The 20,371-nt window shown below is 49.5% G+C and overlaps 4 protein-coding genes across 6 annotated transcripts in view; 1 reads left to right on the forward strand and 3 right to left on the reverse strand.

Moving 5' to 3' along the window:
• The window catches only part of LOC109513456 (phosphatidylinositol 3-kinase regulatory subunit alpha-like), a 10,584-nt gene extending 1,881 nt beyond the window's left edge, over nt 1-8,703 (reverse strand). The window contains exons 1-17 of the mRNA XM_019865954.1: nt 8,197-8,703; nt 6,792-7,242; nt 6,178-6,307; nt 6,007-6,099; nt 5,207-5,287; nt 5,017-5,133; nt 4,346-4,547; nt 4,008-4,090; nt 3,022-3,133; nt 2,850-2,948; nt 2,601-2,781; nt 1,909-2,034; nt 1,696-1,838; nt 1,230-1,406; nt 1,070-1,144; nt 300-470; nt 2-198 (exon numbers count right to left, since the gene is read on the reverse strand). Coding sequence (XP_019721513.1) covers nt 9-198; nt 300-470; nt 1,070-1,144; nt 1,230-1,406; nt 1,696-1,838; nt 1,909-2,034; nt 2,601-2,781; nt 2,850-2,948; nt 3,022-3,133; nt 4,008-4,090; nt 4,346-4,547; nt 5,017-5,133; nt 5,207-5,287; nt 6,007-6,099; nt 6,178-6,307; nt 6,792-6,983 — 2,172 coding nt within the window. The 5' untranslated portion in view covers nt 6,984-7,242; nt 8,197-8,703 and the 3' untranslated portion in view covers nt 2-8. The remainder of the gene's footprint in view (nt 1; nt 199-299; nt 471-1,069; nt 1,145-1,229; nt 1,407-1,695; nt 1,839-1,908; nt 2,035-2,600; nt 2,782-2,849; nt 2,949-3,021; nt 3,134-4,007; nt 4,091-4,345; nt 4,548-5,016; nt 5,134-5,206; nt 5,288-6,006; nt 6,100-6,177; nt 6,308-6,791; nt 7,243-8,196) is intronic.
• A 916-nt stretch (nt 8,704-9,619) lies between these two features.
• shld3 (shieldin complex subunit 3) lies at nt 9,620-11,919 on the reverse strand. Of its 3 annotated transcripts, XM_019865991.1 has the most exons (4): nt 11,818-11,919; nt 10,608-11,101; nt 10,237-10,444; nt 9,620-10,095 (listed from the first exon to the last, which is right to left on the reverse strand). In XM_019865991.1, exons 2-3 carry the CDS (start codon nt 11,073-11,075, stop codon nt 10,241-10,243), a joined length of 672 nt encoding a protein of 223 aa, XP_019721550.1. In that variant the 5' UTR covers nt 11,076-11,101; nt 11,818-11,919; the 3' UTR covers nt 9,620-10,095; nt 10,237-10,240. The 3 variants fall into 3 exon arrangements, with proteins under 3 accessions (XP_019721550.1, XP_019721549.1, XP_019721551.1); XM_019865990.1 differs by having other exon boundaries at nt 9,620-10,444; XM_019865992.1 differs by lacking the exon at nt 11,818-11,919 and adding an exon at nt 11,192-11,330 and having other exon boundaries at nt 9,620-10,444.
• Nucleotides 11,920-12,400: 481 nt separating this feature from the next.
• LOC109513480 (serine/threonine-protein phosphatase 2A catalytic subunit beta isoform) lies at nt 12,401-16,400 on the reverse strand. The gene is made up of 8 exons (XM_019865987.1): nt 15,968-16,400; nt 14,860-14,898; nt 14,581-14,751; nt 13,800-13,973; nt 13,625-13,714; nt 13,379-13,540; nt 13,099-13,217; nt 12,401-13,016 (listed from the first exon to the last, which is right to left on the reverse strand). The coding sequence occupies exons 1-8, from the start codon at nt 16,067-16,069 to the stop codon at nt 12,944-12,946; spliced, it is 930 nt and encodes a 309-aa protein (XP_019721546.1). The 5' UTR covers nt 16,070-16,400; the 3' UTR covers nt 12,401-12,943.
• Nucleotides 16,401-17,263: 863 nt separating this feature from the next.
• srp19 (signal recognition particle 19) lies at nt 17,264-20,288 on the forward strand. Its single transcript, XM_019865997.1, has 5 exons — nt 17,264-17,485; nt 18,699-18,774; nt 18,983-19,054; nt 19,145-19,253; nt 19,885-20,288. The coding sequence occupies exons 1-5, from the start codon at nt 17,448-17,450 to the stop codon at nt 20,010-20,012; spliced, it is 423 nt and encodes a 140-aa protein (XP_019721556.1). The 5' UTR covers nt 17,264-17,447; the 3' UTR covers nt 20,013-20,288.
• Nucleotides 20,289-20,371: the final 83 nt, after the last annotated feature.

The raw sequence follows: 20,371 nt of genomic DNA on the forward strand, positions 1-20,371 counted from the left end.
CGGCCGGGTCAGCGCCTCTGCTGGCCGTAGACGGGGAAGGCGAGCGTGACGTTGAGCGAGTCGTTGTGCTGCACCAGCGACGTGTGCTGGTAGTGCAGCACCAGCTCCTTCAGCGACGCGTACAGGTTGTACGGCTCGGCGAAGCCGAAGCCCGTACTCGTCTTGTTGATCACGCAGTGCTTCACTTCGCCTTCCACCCTGGAGAGACACACACCCACACACACACGTTAGTGTTGTGTCAAGTTAAACACAACAAGTTGGACAGGGGACAACTCAGAAAGGATGTCAGCGGCGCGTACATGACGGAGCAGGCGTAGCATCCCGGCTTGCTGCTGTCGCGGACCAGGAAGGTTCCGTCCTTTTTGCCTCTCAGCAGCGACTCGGCTTGACCGCGGTTGATGTTGCCCAGACGCCACAGACGCTCGTCGTGGTGAGGGAGGTCCTCCTCGTCCTCCACCATGCTGTACTCGCTAGGGGACCGCCGCCGCCGCAGAGATACAAGTGTAAGAGACATGGCGCATCATACATCGCTCTCTGCTTTTACAGGGGTCATCGATTGACTACTGCGACCCCGCAAGGACCTCATTTAAGTACATCGCAAATGGGTTAAGTACACAGTGTGCATATCAAAGTCGTCGATCCTGCTGAAGAGACCAGCCGGTTCCTCGTTGGCAGCCTTGAAGCGCAGATAAAAGCCTCTGAGAAAGAAGAAGTGAAGATACCGGGCCGAGGACGTCGCACCCGCGAAACGTCAACAGCTGCAACCACAAACCGCTGACCTTCAGTATGACCCCTCTAATCACTCAGGAATCCATTGTGTGTTTATTTGGCCCATCCCTTTCGAAGTTCCTCTAGCAGGGAACTCGGTAATAAAAAGCGAGGAGACGAGTGCGGCTTTTCAGAGCTGTCCCGAGGCTGTAACCGCTCCTTTCAGACACGTCTCTGCACCCTCTCCTAGTGCACGAGACAACTCTGCTTGACTCTTTGTCTCTCTTGCGTTTTAAGCTTTGTCGTCAGGGTCATGTCATCAACAGTCATGTGAGTTCATGTTACGTGTGAGCAAACTTACTCCTCGGTGGTCTCGTTCTTCAGTCCAAGCCACTCATTCAGTTTCCTTTGCCGGACTCCCTTCTGGGTCAACCACCTGCATTACACATGCGCGCGCGCGCGTAGGTTAGCTTTAGCATCACAGAGCGGCGTCCGTGTCGCTTTCGAAGTCGGTGGCGCACATGAGGTACAGGTCTCTGGTTTTGCGCAGTTGGATGAGGTCCGGCTTGATGCTGTTCATCTTCTTGTCGATCTCGCGGTAGTCGGCGGCCTGCTTCTTCAGGTCCACCTCCAGGTGGCGCTTGCTGTCCACAATCTCGCTGATGCGCGAGCGCAACTTGTCGTAGTTCTCCATGATCCTGACGGGACAGCGGCGAGAGGTGACGCGGAGGGAGCAAGCTCGCACCACGGAGCGCTTTCGCACTTCAGTTTTCGGCTTCAATCGAAGAGCGAGACTGGCCAAGACGCGTACGCTCGTCGACACGCTAGCAGAAACAAGCCAGCGGATAAAGTTGCCCAACACACTAGCAGCTGCTTGCTTTGATCTCCACTTAGTGGAGGGGGAGGGGGTAGGCTCTTCCTACGGGCCAGGTTTCTATGGCAACATCCCTCAGGCCTACGCTGACGGTTGCCTCGGCAACAGCCTACCTCTGGATTTCCTTGTCGTTGCCCTCGCGGCGGAATTTGTCGATGTACTCCTTGCTGAAGCGATCCTGAGTCTGACACTGCTCCTCGAAGATCTTGATGGTCTCGTTGAAGGCCTCGATGGCCGTGCGCTTCATCTGGATCTCCTGCGGAAGGCGTGGGCGCGCGTCACCATCCGGACCTCCGCCAAACAGGAAGCCACGTGCGTGTGCGTACCTGAGAAGTTCTGGTGTACTCCTCATAGAGCCTGTCATATTCGCGGTTCTTCTCTTGGTACTGCAGGTGGTACTCGTGGAGCTTCTTGCCCACCGCTTCAATGCTGTCCTCTTTAACGACCTGGTCCTGAAAGAGAACACGACAAGGGTGTGAGGTCCAGGGAGGGGTGGTGGCAAGCCGACGCCGATGACTTGGGGCCCGTCGAGACTTTTTTTTTTTTTTTTTTTAAGGACGGGCTGTTTACCGTTTGGTTTCAAGTGATTCCGCAATTGGAAAAAGTTAACATTTTGAAAGCGCCAACGCTTTTCCTCACAGTTTTCCCGAGGGGAGGGGGGAGCGTCCGCGAGACACAGCCTGTCTACATATCGTGAAATAAGTACTATGAACTCGCGCAACATCGAGAAAAGCAGACAAGCAGCAACTTATTTTCTGAATGGTAAGTACTTTTGATGGCGCACTAAATTTTGTAAAAAAGAAAAAAAAAAAAAACTCAATAGCCAATAGATTGATTCCCTTTTTCCGTGTACTTCTGTACTGACGGAGCCCGTTCAATGAAAAAAGGTTTCGTCACCTCAACATTTTGTAGCCGCAGAGCAGCGATAGGGTGATGTGATGTGATGTGAGGTTAGCACGCTGACAGAATCTGAGACTGGCCCAAGATTTGGGACTGGGGACGCATGCCCCGGGCGTACCTGCTGGTGCTTGGAGACCGGGTAGAGCAGCTTGACGTCCAGCTTGGGGTTGTACTGCGCCAGGGACTCGTGCCGGTAGTGATTGATGAGCTCCACCACCGAGCTGAACGTCAGCGGGTCCGAGAAGCCGTACTTGCCCTCGCGGTGGAAGATCTTAATCAACTTATTGTTGCCCCCCTTCCTGAGCGCGCAACACAATCGGTCAGACTCACCCGTGCCCTCCGTTGCCATGCCGCCGCCGGCGTTCACCTGAGCGTGAGGGTGTAATCGCCGTGCATCTTGGTGGAAGCGTCGCGCACCAGGAAGGTGCCGTCGGCCGTGTCCCGCAGCTTCTCGTTCACTTCCTCCCTGCAACGAGAAGCGGCGCACTGGCGGCAAGCGTCTCTCAGCGCGCGTCCGCGCGCTCGGCGCTGCGCGTTACCTGGAGATGTCGCCCCAGTACCACTCGGCGTCGTGAAGCGCCATGCCGTTGTTGAACGTGCACTCGCTGGCGGACGCCGACGACGACGGCTTGGCGGGTTTGGGAGGTAAAGCTGAAACAAAGACGGAGAAGCCACACGAGTGGTTTTTGCTGTTGAAACACCAAAGGGCTGAGATCGGCAACATCTCCAGATAAAGAAGGGAGTGTTGTTTCTGATATTTCACTTGCAATTTGCATACACGATCAATAAAAAGCCGGCAGAGGCTGCAGAGGTCGGGTGTCAGTTGAGAAGCGCACGCGGAGTGGCTTCATAGAAAACTGCGCCTCCTGTCGGCAGCAAAGACAATCTCTTCTTGAGTCTGCTTGTTAAACTGTCCGAGCGAACATCTCTGACACCCCAACACAAAACCGTGAACTGAATATCACCCCCCCCCACACACACACACACATACGGGCACACACACACACACACACACAGAGCGATCTTCGAGTAGTTCAACTTTGCTCCCGCTGGGCCAGGTGCCCCCCCCCCCCCCCCCCCCCCCCCCCCCCCATGTTAACGTAAAAGAGAATGGAGCCCCGCCCCCTGCGAGCCTCCCGGCACTCCATCACCGACGATGCTGTTTTTGGTCCCCACGTTTTTGTTCCCGTCCGCCACGCCTCAGGCAAACCCAAAGGAGGACGGCTTGGAGATGTGTGACATCACCACCGCACACCCTGCACCAATCTTGGGCATTTGTGATATCGCCACGGCAACATCAACCGTCCCGCGGCAAAACAATGATGTCAACGTTTCAGAAGTGTCCAATGATTGACTCAGCTCGCGTTTGTGACTAATACGGCGCCGCTCTGGCTTCCTCTTGATTGACAAGCGACGACATCTTCACTTGATTGTCAGACTCACACGACAAACAAGGCAACACGCCCTACCACAAAGAGAGCTCGGAGCGATCCTGAGAGGGGAGAAAGAAGCGAGCCAAAATTACCTGGAGCAGCCTGGTTCACGTTGAGCTCGCTATTGATCAGAACCTCCAGAACTTGAATCAAAGGGTCTGGGCCAGACTCACACCTGAAAGGGCAAGAAGGAAAGTCACATTTCAAGACTTTGTTGAAACCAACCTAGCAGAGCAACGGCAATTGATATGAATATGATGTATTCATTTTAGAAACAGTTCGGCGGCACATTTACAAAAAAAATAAAAACAAAAAGAAAACACGTCGTACGGCGTGCAAAGGTGAACCCTTTGAGACTGAACCGAGGTCAATAACGGTTCCGAACGAGAGTCCAAAACTGTCGCGCGTCTGTGTGTGTATGCGGACTAACCCGGCGGCGGTCTGCCTGAAAAGCAGCGGGCTGAAGGTCTCGGCGAGGCCCCTCACGCTGAGCTGGTTGCGGGCGGCATGCGCGCCGAGTCGAGCCAGGTGCCGCACCACGCTGAGGAGGGTCAGGCCGTACTGGGCGGCGCACGTTGGGGAGCTGGCCACGCCCAGCAGAACCCGGGCGCACTCCTCGGGGTCTCGGACCTCTGAGGGTGGACAACAGCGGCGGCGTGAGCGTACGGGTTGACACGAGACCAGGCACCGCGAGTAGGGGAAAAAAAAAATTAAAAAGCACAACTGACAAAAGTCAAGAACCATATCTCAGTTCAGGAACCACGTCAATAAATAAGAAAAAACAAGTCTAGAACCATGTCAAAAACCAAGACAAAAACAGTGGAGGGGGGGTGGGGGGGTCCCCAAACTAAAAACAATACAAGAACCACGTATATGTACAAAGAAATCTCAAAAAAGGTGAAAAAAAGACCACAAAACGAGTTAGAATCCTAGTCAACAACAACGTGAAAAAGCTCGACAAAGAAATTAGCCAAAAACCAAGTCAAAATCCAAAAACCAAAACAAATCAGTAACAGCCACCCTCCAAAATAGTCGAGAAACACGTCAAAAGACATTACAAAAACACTGAAAAGTCACATCCGGCCTTGCCGACGCACGCACCTTGCACGGCGTGGATCATGTCGTCCTGCAGCGAAGACGGCAGGACGGGCCCGGGAAGCTCCTGCAGGAAGCGGACCACCCCGTCGCACAGGGCCGACACCTCCATCTGCTCCAGCTCTGCGAACAAAACACGGCGCAAAGTTGGCAAAGGGAGCCGGCCATCGAAGCTCGCGGCTCGGCGCTTCCTCACCGGCTTGGGCCAGTTGCCTCGTGTCCAAACTTCCTCCTCCGCCGCCGCCGCCGCCCCGGTACAAGCCGGGACTGTCCGCGCCTGCACGCGACAACAGTCTCATCACTCTCAGTCTCGCCACACGTCCGCGGTAAATGTGGCCAACGGAGGAGGTGGCGAGACGACTCAAGCGGCATCTGAAGGAAGGCTCGGCGCGTATCCTCCGCTGACTGCGCACCTTTGCTAGCGTTGGCTGTGACTCGACAGTGGGCTTGTGATCCTTATTGTAGGCGTCAAAGTTTTCCACGCGACTCCTGGCGCAAATGGGCTCACTTGGGCCTGAGGTGATTTGGCTCCGGCTGACGAGCTCGATTTGTGAGCTTGTTGTGCGCATCATCAAACACGACGAGCAGATGAATGCACGTGTAGGAACGATAACAGAAGGAGGCGACGGCGCATCGATCACAAAGTCTTTGTCATTGAGTGGAAGGACACCTCGTATGCCGACTTTGAACCACAGGCCACGCAAACGAGACCGAGATCTTTTTGAGCGTCCGTCGACTCAAACCACCGCGAATGGGAACGGCGACAACGTGACTCCAGCTCGTACGCGTTTTGACCGCGTGCGTTACTGTACGCTGTACTCATTGACACGGCAGCAATTGAGCAATTATTTAGTGGGATGAAAACAATCGAGAAATAAACTTTTGGGGGTGAAGCTGGCAAAAAAAAAATTGGCCCCCCTAAACGTGACAGAACCCCGGCAGGCCCGTGTTTGCTCAGTCAACTACAGCAAGGAGAAAGTCCACCACCATACGCACCTTTGCTCTCCACGGCCTCCATCAGTCTGCTCAGGAGGGGCGGGGCCGTGTCGGGCGGTCCAAAGTGCTCCGGAAGATCTGGCAGCGTGACCCCTGCGAGCGAGCAAAGTAAGCACGGGTCAGCGTCGGGGCGGACGCCCGGCAGCGACGGCGTCACGCGCGCGCACCCACCCTCAGATTCCGAGTCGGTTCTCATCGACGCGGCCGACGGCGGCCTGGGTGGTCGGGGCTTGGGCGTGGGCGGCGACATCCTCTTCCTGCCTACGAATTCTACGTAGGTGCCCGGGAAGTCGCCCTTTTCCTGTCCGGGGAACAGCGCATGAAGCCATTTCTGAATATTCATAGTTTAATACTCAACGATTCTCCCCGTCAGCCCATCATCAAATCGGATTTAAATGGATTTAATCTCATTAAACAACGAAATGAGCAGGTGAGGTGCAGGTATTATTGTCGTTCCTCACTCGGGGCGCCATCCAACGTTGTACGATTTCTGACTTTGAACGTGTATGGCTTGAAAAGCTGGCGCCCGGCCTCCGATTTGCTCGATTGCCGTTCGGTCAAGTAGCGTCGTAATCGCAGCGATCTGAGCGCGTGCTGCGGCAGCCCAGCGAACCGCCGTGCCCATGTGGTGGCAGCCAATTTTTCGCCGCATTTCGTCCCCATTGGCCGATCTCCGCGTGAAAGGCGGCGGTGAATAAACGACGGCTCTCCCGTTCGGCCAATTTGGCCGATTCGTACATCCTCTTTGTCTGGGTACCGTGGCTACTATGGCGCCGGCCCCCTACCTGCGTGGTTTCGTTGAAGCCGGGCAGCCATCCGATCTCAGAGGGTCGCTCCTCGGCGCCGGCGCCGCAGCCGAGCACCAACAGCGCCCCCTTGCTGACCAGCAGCATGTCGCCCACGTGCAGGTCGATGTCCTCCTCGCGCTCTTTCTTGTAGTCGTACAGCGCGCGGTACTGAAAGCCCTCCGACGCCATGATGGCAGCGGGCGGCTATGGCTTAGCGAAGCGAGGAATGGGGAAAGGGGAAAAAAAAAAGTCCCTGAATCCAATTATGAGAATAGCTTTTGCCTGAGAGGAAGACTTTAGCGCGGAGAACGGCGCGGGAGAAAATATGGCGTCTCCCCCGTCTCCATGTTCGCTCAGTGTCGTGTCATCCGTTGAGCGCCAGGTAGCGAGCTACGCCTCCGTTCATGAACAGGAGTCTCAGCTGGGGTGGAGGAGACATCTGCTACACCTGCAACAAGACAGGAAGTCAGGTCATAACAGTGCGCTAATAGCGAAGTCGGACCCATTTTTTGAGGGTGATGCCGATTTCAATATTCAGCAGAATAAGAGTCTGATAGCCGATCAATATGTCAATTAAATATATAATTACTGATATTTAAAAAAATATTTTTGGGGAGGGTGGTGGGGTGGGTCCGTTCAGGCTCACAACGATAATGATGAATTCCAAGAAGAACGTTTGACTGTTTTACAATACTTTGCCCTCGTACTTCTAATAAAATTCCTCAATTCGAAAAGCAATTGGATCATGAGCGCTGTGTTGAATGTGTTACGATTTATGAGAGTGTCTCAATATCTGTTCAGTTTGCAACATCCCCAAAATAAATAATCTCCGGCGAAGGTATCAGAATGTCTCCAACACTTCCATTTTAATTCTTTTAATACAGAGTCGTCAATTACTAGATGTTATTGTTTTGTTTTGTTTTTTTATCAGAAGACCACTGAAACCTGCTTCTTTTGTCCCAAACCTCCTCAGAATCCCAAATTCGTGCTTGCCCTTCAACAGAGAACCCCCCCCCCCCTTTTAAGGACTTGAAGAACAGAATAACTTCACAATGTTGATTTTATTACAGATAAGGTTGTAGCTCTGAATTCTTAGTTGTAATCATTCCGAATTATTCTTTGTTTGGTATTGGTGTTCTGCACGCTAAGATTTTGACGTCACTCGTCAGCTGACCTACTTTGACGTGCACTTAAATCGAATATATGATTAACTGTCTTTCGGACTGCTACACGTCAAGCACCCCAGTGAATGGGATCATTTGAAGGTTGAAATCAATATTTCGAGAGAAAACGACGCAAAACTGCACCAAGGAGCGAGAAAGTAGACGAAATGGGAAACAGGAAACCACAATGCCTGCCTCTGTTAGCTTAGCCTGTTAGCTGCTGCCACTGTTCTCCTCACCTTTTTAATTCGCCAGCGAGCGTCGAGCAGGACACAAAGTGGACTTCATGACACGACGGCGAGCGCGGAACACGACAGAAAGTGACCGAAAGGGGCGTAAACGTCCGGCAATTTGGTTTATTTTCACTTGAAAACTGCTCGCTCGTGGTCGTCACGACTGGATTTGGAAGACAGCGATTCGAATCGGACCAGCGCAGATACGAAGCACATCCGGCTGGGACTTTCACAATACGACTACGTATAACGAACAGAAAGATAAAATATATTTAAATACGTGACACAACTTTGTACCTATATGTATCATATCGATATTACCCATGTATACTTGGATATAGAGATTTGTTTGCCTGTCATTTTTTTTGTGACTTTCAAAAATAAACGCGAACACGCGGGAGGCCTGATGCTCTGTCGACCAATCACGTCTTATTTCCAAATTTAATAATTTTAAAACGCGGCAACATCTGTCCTTTCTCAACAATGTGTCGAGTGCTCAGTGTTTCACGTCTGATCTGTCTCGTGAGGCGTCGGTCGTCGGGTGTGGGCGGCTGACGTCACATCCGCTAACCTAGATCTCGCCTGTCAAGCTTGAGGCTGCGTCGCGACAAAGGAGCGCGCGTGGGGGTGTCACGAAGACGCCACGGTCACGAGATCCTGCCGCTGGGATGCTTCGCCGGAGGAAAGGGTTCATTTGCATCAATAAAACCTTTATCTACACATACACATGTGAAAATGATCCAGACGTACAAGGAATTTATGTCAAGACTTCATAAAAGGTGTGAGCCCTTGTGCAGTCCCACTGTGACATAATAGTGAGGATAATTTCCATGAACCTTATACCCATCCATATTTTCTCTAGTAATGACGTGGCCGGCCAAAGTTCTCGAGCTAAAAGAACCATCAATGCGGTCGATCGCGTTGAGCTCATAAGGTAAGCAGAGCTGCATCGTTTGCTAACAAACAGCGTTACCAGGATTAGCTTCCGATTATTACACTACAGGGGAAAAAAAAACAACTTTTCAGGTGAAATTTCAGGATTGCCCAAAAATGTACGTGGTTTGATGATAAAATGCTGCATCCATTAACAAGAGCGCAACAGACTTTCGAGGGCCATTTGCTCTCATTACGATAATAAGATAAGATAAACTTTATCTGTCCCACACAGTGTTTCATTGCACAAAACAAATATTTCAGAAAAGAATGGGCTTACTTTGAACGATCACCAACTCAATCGTTCTGTGTTGCTGTTGCTGGCGCCGCGGGGTGTATGACTTTGGCCATGTGTCCATTCGTCACTAAAATGCTTTCATTAGCTTGGGTGCTTACTTGTTTTCTACGCTCTTGAAAAAAAAGGTCATTCTTGATCCTTGGGGTATGTTGATGAAAGCATACCAGATTTGATAAGACACCCGAAAAGCGAAAACTGTTTTCAATTGTGAAAAAAAGACTTGACAGTCTCCTTTATTGTTAAAATAAAAATTTACACTTTAATTGACAATGGAGCTGATCTGCTTGAATTCCACATTAAAATGGCCCGTTTTAATTCATTACATCAGGAATATGGGACCACGTTATGTGCTAATCCCCGTCTGTGTTAAAAATGCACTGGAACCACTCATGTCACAATTTGATCGACATTTCCATGGAAAAATATGCCTTTCAAAATCAAGCCAAACTTTGGGAATCCAAGTTGGGTGAACATGAAAGTATAAAGTGGGAACGGCCTCAACGGGGGCTGCTGAGAAAAGTGTCATCACATTCAACACAAGATGACTCCTGCGTCACGTGCTTCATCCATGACTTGCCGAACAGTTGACTTGTTTCAACAATTTAAAATTGCCTGTAAAGTTCATAAAGGCCCACGCTTTGACCCTCCACACATGGCTTTCATTCCAACTCGAAAGTGGACCGGCGTTCCGAAATGGACGCTTAATCTTAGAGGTTCCGGTCTAACGTTAGGACAGATATTGAGCTCAAGATGCGTGTTGCACATCCCAAGTGTGATTTTGGGTCACCAGCACGATGAGAAGGCTGTGAGAAGTCAGCGCTACAAGCGAAAGACATCTCCGAGCTTGTGCACGTGTAGCCTGATGCTGCCCACCAGCTGCAGACGCTCCTTCAGGAAGTGGCCCACCTGCTCCGAGTACGCCACGTCGCAGAACACCCAGATCTCGGCATGCTCACGCTGGATGTTGGCGTTGCACGTGGGCAAGCCGGCGCGCCGGGCGGCTTTGCTCAGGGCTTGCCATACCTGCGGCGGGCGAGCGAGATATAGGATTCACAAACATCACCGTGACATCATTCAGGGATACATGGAAAACAAGCACGACTTGTCTTGGATAATGTCGTCGTCATTTGCTTTGTGGAGAAGCCCTCGAAGACAATGACATCGCGGACGGCTGCCATGTTTGTACCTGTTCGATGTCTCGTACGGCTCCACAGTTGTGCTGACTGATGACCCACTTGGACCTCTGGCGCAGGTGCAGCGCGTGCACGGACAAGGCGTGTCGGAAGCCTTTCGAGAGCGATGGCGAGCGGTGACGAACACTTTTGGAAGCCAACACGCTCCAGGACCGTTTGACCGCCATCGCTGCAACAGACGCGCTCTTCTTGTCAACAACGGAGGGCGAGTTTGTGGTTCCGCCAACGCCTTCTTTTAAAGCCTCCGGTCGGCACTTGACATCTGCCGCGTTGATGACGGGAGCGCATTTGGCTGGTCTGATGGGCGGAGGCCGTCGTGCTGACGAGTCCGAGAACCACGGCGTGAAGACGGGAGGAGGGCGGCAGGGGAAAGGTTCCAGGAGCTTTTCTGTGGTTGCAATTAAATCGCTCAGCCCGTCAGAGCCTTCGAGACGGTGGTGAAGTACCACATCCTCCATCATCACGCCTCATCTTCATCACATACATGCTGAAACAACAAAATGTTCAAACGGTGTAAATCTTGCAGCACCAGGCCGTTCTTTTGGTGCGTGGGGCTTCAGTAAGTGAGTTAATTCACCTCTTAATACCACCACTACTATCACGTAGCAAGTACAGAGACCATCGATACTATCCATCCCTCCATCCATCCATCCATCCATCGATTTTCAACACCGTGTATCCCGTGTACGATCGCGGGGGGGGGTGCTGGAGACGATTCCAGCTGACTTCGGGCTACATCCTGACCTGATCGCCAATCAGTCGCAGGACACATATTGAGACAAACAACCATTCGACCCCCACATCCACATCCACACCGTCACTGAGTGTGAAACGATCCCACGTTCCCCGCGCACCAGTCAGACGAGTGGACCATCAGCGATTTAACGACACAATAAAATGATGTAATGATGTACGTAGTACGTATGGAGCTGCTCGGAATCAGTGACTCTCGAATATGAAACAAACAATTCACCAGTTATGGGGTGACGCGAAGTCGTAAACTTAAAGGATCCAGTCTATTTGAAATCGCGGCTGTTATGTACAGTGTTGTGGTCGTTTCGGGTCGGTCCCAGAGCAAAGCTTGCAAACTCAACGTCATCTCGGGACTGTCAAGATTTAAACGGCAGAGGCTAACAGTTAAATATGGGCGTAGATTTAACTCGATAAACACAATGAGGCAGAAACACCATTCAAGTACAATACCTTCACGTTGGTCGTCGTGAAGTTGACCGTTGCGAGCCAATGCGGAAATCTCGGAGTCTCTCGCGACAGTTTCATCGAACCCGCAGCGAGATCCCCCACTTCGGCTTGCTAAGTAGCCGAGCAAAGCTTGGAAATAAATGTCAAACGGGGGTAACTTCTCAGTAGTCGCGAGCCAGAAGATGACAGCCGAACACTGCGACCCATTAAAAATATAATTAAGTAAATACAAACGAAAAGTACCGACCTTCGGGTCGACCACCGAGTAATTAAAACAATGCTATTACGGTACACATCTCGGGAGTCTCGCGGTACCGGAATCAACCACAGCGACACCGTCTCGGATTGCACGTAGACTCCAGTATTTTAAATGACACTTGGGGTTTAAACGACGTAATTACACGTGAACGTAAACTTAACATTCGAGCTATATTTTAGTGAAGAAAAATCTACTATTTACTTCTTAACTCATTGCTGGTCATCTTTGGTTACTTTATAAAACAGCTTGGAATGCATGTCGGGTTCATGGTTAGATACCGAGCTACTAAATATTTATAACAGTAAACAAGGACGGAGAGACTGATGGGTTTGTCAACAGGACTTTTATTTGATAGTAGTGTGGTCTCAAATGACAGGAATATAGTTGCTGACTTGATGAGCGGCGCTGCAGCTACAACTCACAGCGGGACTACTTGAAGCAAATGGTATTTTTCTTTTAGTCGTCCTCCTCTTGTTCCAAACAGAAAAAAAAGCACAAATGTGGCAACGTGTGGTGAGATGTGATCAGATGGGGATTCCAAAAACAAGGAAAAAGGGGGAAAAAAAAGCACTGAGGGGGAAAGGATAAGAATATGGCACATTTGGTCCACCTTGGAAGTTTTATTATGTCTTAAAAACATTTCATAAACAGAAAAAAAAAAGGTGACATCTTAGTTGCACGTGTAGCACAGCGTTAACGACAACAGAGTGGAAACAAGTGTTTGGGAGGGGGCGGGTCAAGCTGAGAACAGGACGGGGGGCAGGTTAACTTTTAACTCGGGAAGGTGATTCAGCCAATCGCTTCTCTTCTCGGTACAGTAATGAAGGTTTAGGGAGGAACTGTGCGACGAACAGGGACGGCGTCGAACATTCACAGGAAGTAGTCGGGAGTGCGTCTGGTCACATGGGGCTCGCCGCGGCGAGGGGCCGGGTCAAACTGAAGGCTGAGAAGGAAGAGAGGTACGTGCGTTACTAACCGATCGAATGGTCGATTGACTGACGAGCAGCGCTGCCTGATGGACTTACAAAGAGTACTTGAGGGTATCGTCCAGTTCCATAATGGCCGCCTGATTCCCGCAGCGGTAGCAGTAGTTGGGCGCGCTGAAGATGGTCACCACGTTCTTGTCGTGGCCCCAGTTGTAGCCCTGCAAGAACAACGCAAGTGTAACGTCCCGCACTCGGCCGCCTAGCGAGAGGGGCGCTTGAGAGCTCGCGGCACTCTCTGTCACCACGGAAACCGCACTGAAAGAAAACTCGTGTGGTGCCCGCACTTGAAAACAGAAGTTTCAAAAGCGTGCCGTATTACCTCCATGACCAGCTGATGCGCGCGTGACACCAGCGTCAGGCCGTTGGCATGGTTGAAGGTTTCGGAGATGTCCTGGCCAAAGGTGTAGCCTGCACCTCGGGGGGAGATGCCCCAGCCGCCGCGGTCGTCGGGGTCCGACCACAGCAGGTCACACATGGGGCCCTGCAAGTGAGGGGTGGGAAATCCATCCAGCACACCGATTACTTTCACATTTGACACTCACGCCGATTTGGAAAGGAAGCCCACCTCATGCGGGACCTCCTGCAGGCGGTCCAGAGCTCGTATGTGGTCCAGAGTGTCTATGGAGGGCGACAAGCCGCCATGGAGACAGAAGATCTACAAGAAAATCAACAAGATGATGACAAACGTGAACACGCACCCCACCCACTCTGAGAGGCGGAACAACGGCGGCCACGCCCACCTGCCCGTCGACCAGCGCGGTGAGCGGCAGGTAGTCAAACAGGTCTGTGAAGTACTTCCACACATTGGCGTTGCCGTACTTCCTCAGGCACTCGTCATAGAAGCCGTACACTTGTGTAATCTGCCGGGACTCGTGGTTCCCTCGCAGGATGGTGATCCGCTCCTGGAAACGCACCTGAACGCGCCACACCATACACTCCATTGAGACTGTTCAAATTTCTAAATGGTCGCCAATACATATTTACATACAGAATATACACGGTTGATGATTCCTTTATACCTCTCAATTTATAGTCATAAAATATGATTATGCCTATCAAATTCATCAGGACATACCACTATCAATAATAATATAGTTCCTACTTTTCACAGATCCTCCCCTCCCTAAAATAATGTCCCGTGTCATTTTTGGCAGAGAACACACATACACACAAACAAAAAAAAAACGGCACCAAATACCTGTCATATTCAAAGATCAAGATTTTCCGATCATTTCAAATATCTCACCATTAAATCTAACTCATAACCTGTCTAACTCAATTTTTTAATCTTAAAATGGCAATCATAAAAATAAATAGATGAAAAGAAAAACAACGACCAAGTGGTTGCACAAGTGTGCACACCTTACAACTGAGGATGTGGTGGTGTTCAGAATTAAGCAATTACATCCAAGCTCAATCAAATACATAGAAATAACAAGAATGTGTCATTTGACGAGGGGAGTATCGACTTTTTATATGTTCTGTACCAAACCATCTATGAGGAAAAGTCTGTGGGCGGACCTTTAGCGTGACGAGCAGTGTGACCGTCTCCACCGAATAGTAGCCTCTGTCCACGTAGTCCCCCATGAACAGGTAGTTGGTGTCGGGGGACTTGCCACCGATCTTAAAAAGCTCCATCAAGTCGTGGAACTGGCCATGCACGTCGCCGCACACCGTCACCGGGCATCGTACCTGAAGGCAGCACAGCGCCCGGTCAATCAACTCGCGTTCACCGCTTCATGCCGATATGCTGACTGCTCAGCTACAAAAATAAAACCAAGGCGTGATGAGAAGCCTCACCTCTTGGACGTTTGACTCCTTGGTTAGGATCTCCTTGGCCTGGCGGGTGAAAGGGGGAAGAAAAAAAAAAGTCATGAGGCATATTGTGCCCCCCCCACCCCAACAAAAAACAGAAGTGCATGCTGTAAAGTAATAAATAGGCAGGCTGCTATGTGAGTGATCATGTGATCTCCAAGCATCTCTCACACACACACACACACACACACAGCTGAACTTTTCCCATTTCGTTCGTTGTTAATTCAAAAAGAATGATTCGCTAAATGCACAGCATAAATTTTGCTATGGAAGGTAACGTGGTTGTAGGGTATCGAGGACAACGTTCGTTTGGGTTTATTCCAGGGGAAAATCTAAAGACTTCTAACGAATCAGAGAGCACAGTCAAAGACGCCTCAATAAAAAGGATGAATCGAAGAAGCAAGGTTACTGTGGTTCAACACACGTCAACGCCAATAACGCGAACGTCTGCCGACACATGAAAATGAATGACGCTCGTCAGTAATATGGATTTTTAATTCTGCTTCACTTGTCACCCCGTCGTCATGACAAGCAACACACTTTAGATTGAAATAAATTCGACTTGACGTTTGTACGTCTTATCGTTCGTTTTAGAGCCGCGGTAACGTCTCTTTATCGAGCCTTGTCAGCTTGATGCAATAAATCAGATGATCGATATCGATGGGGCGCGGTGCACAACACCGTAAATGAACGCACACTGGACACAAACCCATCGTATGTCTTGTTGGTCTTTACGAGAACACACCCATGACATTTGAAACACATATGAAACATTTGTCCGGTCGGGACATGAAAGGCTAATGAGACGAGCAGTAAAACCGGCTCCGTCTATTGAGTGGATCGAGGGAAAAACGATGCCAATTTGGGAGCCTCGGATATCCCGACACGACGATTAATTTGGACAATCGATGGCTAAGAATATCTTTGAACATGTTCGACACGGTCCTCCGTCGGGTGGCTGACCGTAGCCCGGGGGGAATTACCGGTAGCAAGCAATGGCAACCAGAAATTAGTCCGAGCCAATTTCGCAATGTAGGCCAAACGCTTGGCCGGCGGAATGTTAACTGGAATTTACAGAATTTCCCAAACTTACCTTCTCGCAGAGTGTCCTCACTTGGTTTTCCGAAAGTTGCTTGCACTCGTTTAGCTGTTCGATCCATTGGTCTAACTCCTTCGTAAAAGATTTGTCTTCCATGACAGCCGCGGTAGCTCCGCTAAACTAGCTGCGTTAGCTCGCTTGAAAAAAAAAAGAGGCCCGTTTCGAGGTTAGCTGAATTAGCCTTTAGCTCGCCGTATTGTTAACCCGACCCAGTCCCGCCAAACCGGTTACAAACCCTACGATTCCACCGACAACTAGCGAGCCGTCCGGTCAAATTTGATCATGATAAGATACCAAGGATGAATTACAGGCGAAACGAGACGTCTTATATCGCCCGGGGGATGTGAGGAGGTCAGCAAGTCCCCGTTGCGGCAGACCGTAGCGGCAGAAGGCAGCGGCTAACCGATGTGCTAAAAGGGTTAGCTACAATAACATCCGGGCATTTCACCAGCAGCCGTGGGCGCTGCACAAGCGACATCGGGTGGAAAGATGGTGAACTGCAACGCTTTGCGAGTGGCACTTTTTTGGAGGTTTTGAATCAAACATGGGTCGGCCTGGAGGGACCGTGGTTCGCCCGTCGGCCTCACAGTGCAGAGGTGTAGGGTTCGATTCCGGCTACGACCTTCGCAGTAGGCGGTTGCCAGCCAATCGCAGGGCACACAGAGACAAATAACCATTCGCGCTCACACTCACACCTAGGGACAATTTTGAGTGTTCAATCAGCGTGCCATGCATAGTAAAGGCATAGTAAACTTTCATTTGAGGTCCACGAAAGATAATTCATTCAGGAACTGCAATATAAGCACCTTGAAATAACACTTGTTCTTATTTCAAGGTGCTTACATGTGAAAAATAAAATAAAATAAAAAAGACAGAAACAAAAGAAAAGGGTACGCTTAATGAATCAGTCTAGATGGGGTTTTAAATTCTCTGTTGAGAAAACAAAAAATATTAGTAGTGGACAAATACAAAGAGTCACGTACACTTTTTTTTTGCTCAGATTCCATTTAACCGGTAACGAGGTGACAAGTTAGTCATTCAAAAAGCAGACCGGAAATTGTCCTGGAAATTCAAACTGGATCTAGTCCAAATATCGAAAATTGGGAAAGCTGCCCACTTCTTTCGAGGTACAGTATTTAAAGGCTACGGGTTTGGTTTGGAAAAAATACCAATTCTGAAGAGGGGTTGCTCGTGCGTGCGTGTTTTGTCCCGGGTTAACAATTGAGGGATTCACAGTCCTTACCAGTAGGTTGCGGCAATGCACCTGAAACCACCATGACACTTTATACGAAGAAGAAGGAATCGATCACTTCCTGCCGGAACTGTACTGGCGGTGCTGCTGAAAGCGAACAATCGTACACCCTCACATAGTCGGCGAATGATCGTGCGTAAAGAAGCTACAAAGTCTTATTGATAGACTTTTGCCTTTAGTGGACACCCAGAACCCGTGGAGGCGCCAACACGATTGCCAAACATGGCCCATTTAACGAAGAACCCTGCCGACAAGGAACGGTGCGTTGTTGCTATTGCTAGCGTAGCTAAGGCTAACGTTGTTGACCCCAGCATGAATGAAACTCTAACTAATGGTTGCAGCGGAATTCCACGATTATCACTGAACGTCTTGCATTCACGATTTGTTTGCGGCAGTCAAAAGTTATTTGAGACCGACTGTAAATCGTCAATTTCAATGGCGTTGCAGTGAAGTTTGTGCCTCTTTAGTTCCCGAGTTGACCCCAGCATGAATGAAACTCTTAACTAATGGTTGCAGCGGAATTACACGATTATCACTGAACCTCTTGCATTCACGATTTTTGGGGCAGTCAAAAGTTATTTGAGACCGATTGTAAATAGTCAATTTCAAAGGCGTTGCAGTGAAGTTTGTGCCTCTTTAGTTCCCGTACAACGCGACTCTCTGGCATGACGTGGTCAACTGGCCCCTTAGTAAACTGATATATGAGCACTTCTTGGAACCCAAGATGCACACAAAATGGAGTGAAATAAAAAAGAAATGATTCTACGTGACACCCATCGTACCGACACTAAAGCTTCGCATGTCCGTGACAGCACTGAGTTGTTCACACAAATGAATGTTTTGCAGTTGCAGCTGTTCAAATCGCTCACCGTTCTGTTCTATTAAATGTGATTTTTGTAGAGAAAATAATCTGCTTAAATAATTTTTCGATCCGTAATTTAATCCAAAATTAAGGTTTTCCGCTTCTTCTGGCATCGAATCTTTCCTAGCTTGCTGTCTGAATTCTCTCTCTCTCTTTCACTCACTCACACACACACACACCGTTTTATTCTATTGCTGCCAAAAATTTGGGGCTAGCTCGTGCTCTTAGTTTTTGCTGTTAGCTGAGTTTCCTAAACTAGCTTAGCTGGAAATTTGTGTTGGAGCTCTTGGTTGTCCAGTTCACGCAGAAATGTGGAAGTGTTCTGTGCGATGGCATAAACTTGTTGAATATTTGTTTAGTTGAAATGTTACTCATTTCCCAGGTAGCTGAAATTCTACCAAAATACAGTAGACATTTGGACTAAATTGCTTCCCACCACTGAAATATTTGTTTTCAAAAGTTGAAAAGTTACTCATTTCCCAGGTAGCTGAAATTCTACCTAAATACAGTAGACATTTGGACTAAATTGCTTCCCACCACTGACATTTACTGTACTTTTGTCACTTTTTGTTCAATTTAGTTTTTAACAGGTTGGAATGTCTTTTGTCCAGGTTCATCTGCGTTTATCCTGTCTACATCAACAGTAAGAAGACTCTGGCTGAAGGACGAAGGATCCCTGCCGAGAAGGTGACAAATTGACACGAGTCTGAAATTTTAAAATGAGCTCAAGGATCAAAGGTTTTTTTTTTGTTTGTTTATTTCATCGGATGATCTAAAATGGATGTCTGCGTGCAGGCAGTGGAAAGTCTGAAATTTTAAAATGAGCTCAAGGGTCAAAGGTGTCTTTTTGTTTGTTTATTTCATCGTATGATCTAAAATGGATGTCTGCGTGCAGGCAGTGGAGAACCCTTCGTGCGCGGAGATCCGCGACGTCCTGACAGCCGCCGGCGTGAACGTCCTGGTGGAGGTGGCGACTTGGCTCGACTTCCTTCTCGCGATGCTCTTTGGACAGGCAGTCAGCGCTTGACTGTTAATTCTGTTGTTGTTTTGTGTCCAGAACAAAATGCATCCCAGGGAGTGGAACCGCGACGTACAATTTAAAGGTCGAGTCAGAGTTCAGCTGAAGGAGGCGGACGGCAGCTTGTGTCACAATAAGTTCTCCTCGCGTAAGTCAGCCACACGGGAATCGTACAGCTTGTGTGTGGCGATGTGCATATGAGCGGCACTAATCGCAAGCAAAATCGGGATTGGAATCAGAATCAGGACTGGGGCCGGAAGTTGAACTCAAACTTGCACTCGAGCCAGATTCATAACCTGGACCAGGACTAAATGTAGAAGGAAAACCTGAACCGCTACCCCAACGAGAAGTGAAACCAGATGCACAATTAACACCAGGACAAGACTTAGAACCAGAGGTAAAACTACACCTAGAATCAAAACCAGAAGTACAAGAAAGAAGACCGAGAGATCTAAATGTCACCCTAGTTTGCCACAACTGCGATCGACGGTCGCCCAAATTGATGTTGACATCTTGACTTCATGCTCACACGAAGCTCTGAACAGATGAGAGTAATTGGCCGAGTATTTGGGATTTTAGGGGCGTTCCCCTCGTCATCGAGGCGCTCCACTCGCGACAAAGATTGGCAACGTGGACGTATTCATCGCGTGTACGCCTTCTTCGCCAACCGTATTTTCAGTCACGTTGTGATTGGCTTTTGAATCTTCAAGGAACTTTGACACTTGTTCACGGGAGCAACAAATGCGCATCGTATGACGACCTGTTTGTGGATGTTCCAGGCAAGGAGGTGATGCTGTACGTGTCGGAGATGATCCCCAAGCTGAAGAGTCGCGCGCAGAAGAGCGGCGGAGGCGAGAGCAGCTCGCAGCAGAACGACGGAAAAAAGACCAAGAAGAAGAAGAAGTGAAGCCGCCTCCATTTCGTATTCTTGACATCCCTTTTGGTCTGGTTTGCATCCAGCCTCAAACCGTACGGAACTCCTCGCACACTTTGTTGTATTTTGGATACTTTTGCAAGAGCCGCGAAGCGCCGCATCCCTTCCCCCCTCAGAACTTTGCTTTGGTTTAAAACAGAAGGAGAAAGAGAGTCTCTTCAGATTTTCGATGAGGACGAGATTAATTGAATGAATGTTTATTTGGTTCAATTCTTAAAGGACAACATTAAAAAGTCTTGATGAACTGCATAATCTCCTTCCAAAAAGGTCCGTCGCATTTCCAAAACATCCCAACTGGAGGCCGTGTTTCCGCTTGAGAACCTGGAGCGCGG

Source organism: Hippocampus comes, unplaced genomic scaffold (genome assembly GCF_001891065.2).
Source record: "Hippocampus comes isolate QL1 unplaced genomic scaffold, H_comes_QL1_v1.1 scaffold190, whole genome shotgun sequence".
Taxonomy (NCBI): domain Eukaryota; kingdom Metazoa; phylum Chordata; class Actinopteri; order Syngnathiformes; family Syngnathidae; genus Hippocampus; species Hippocampus comes.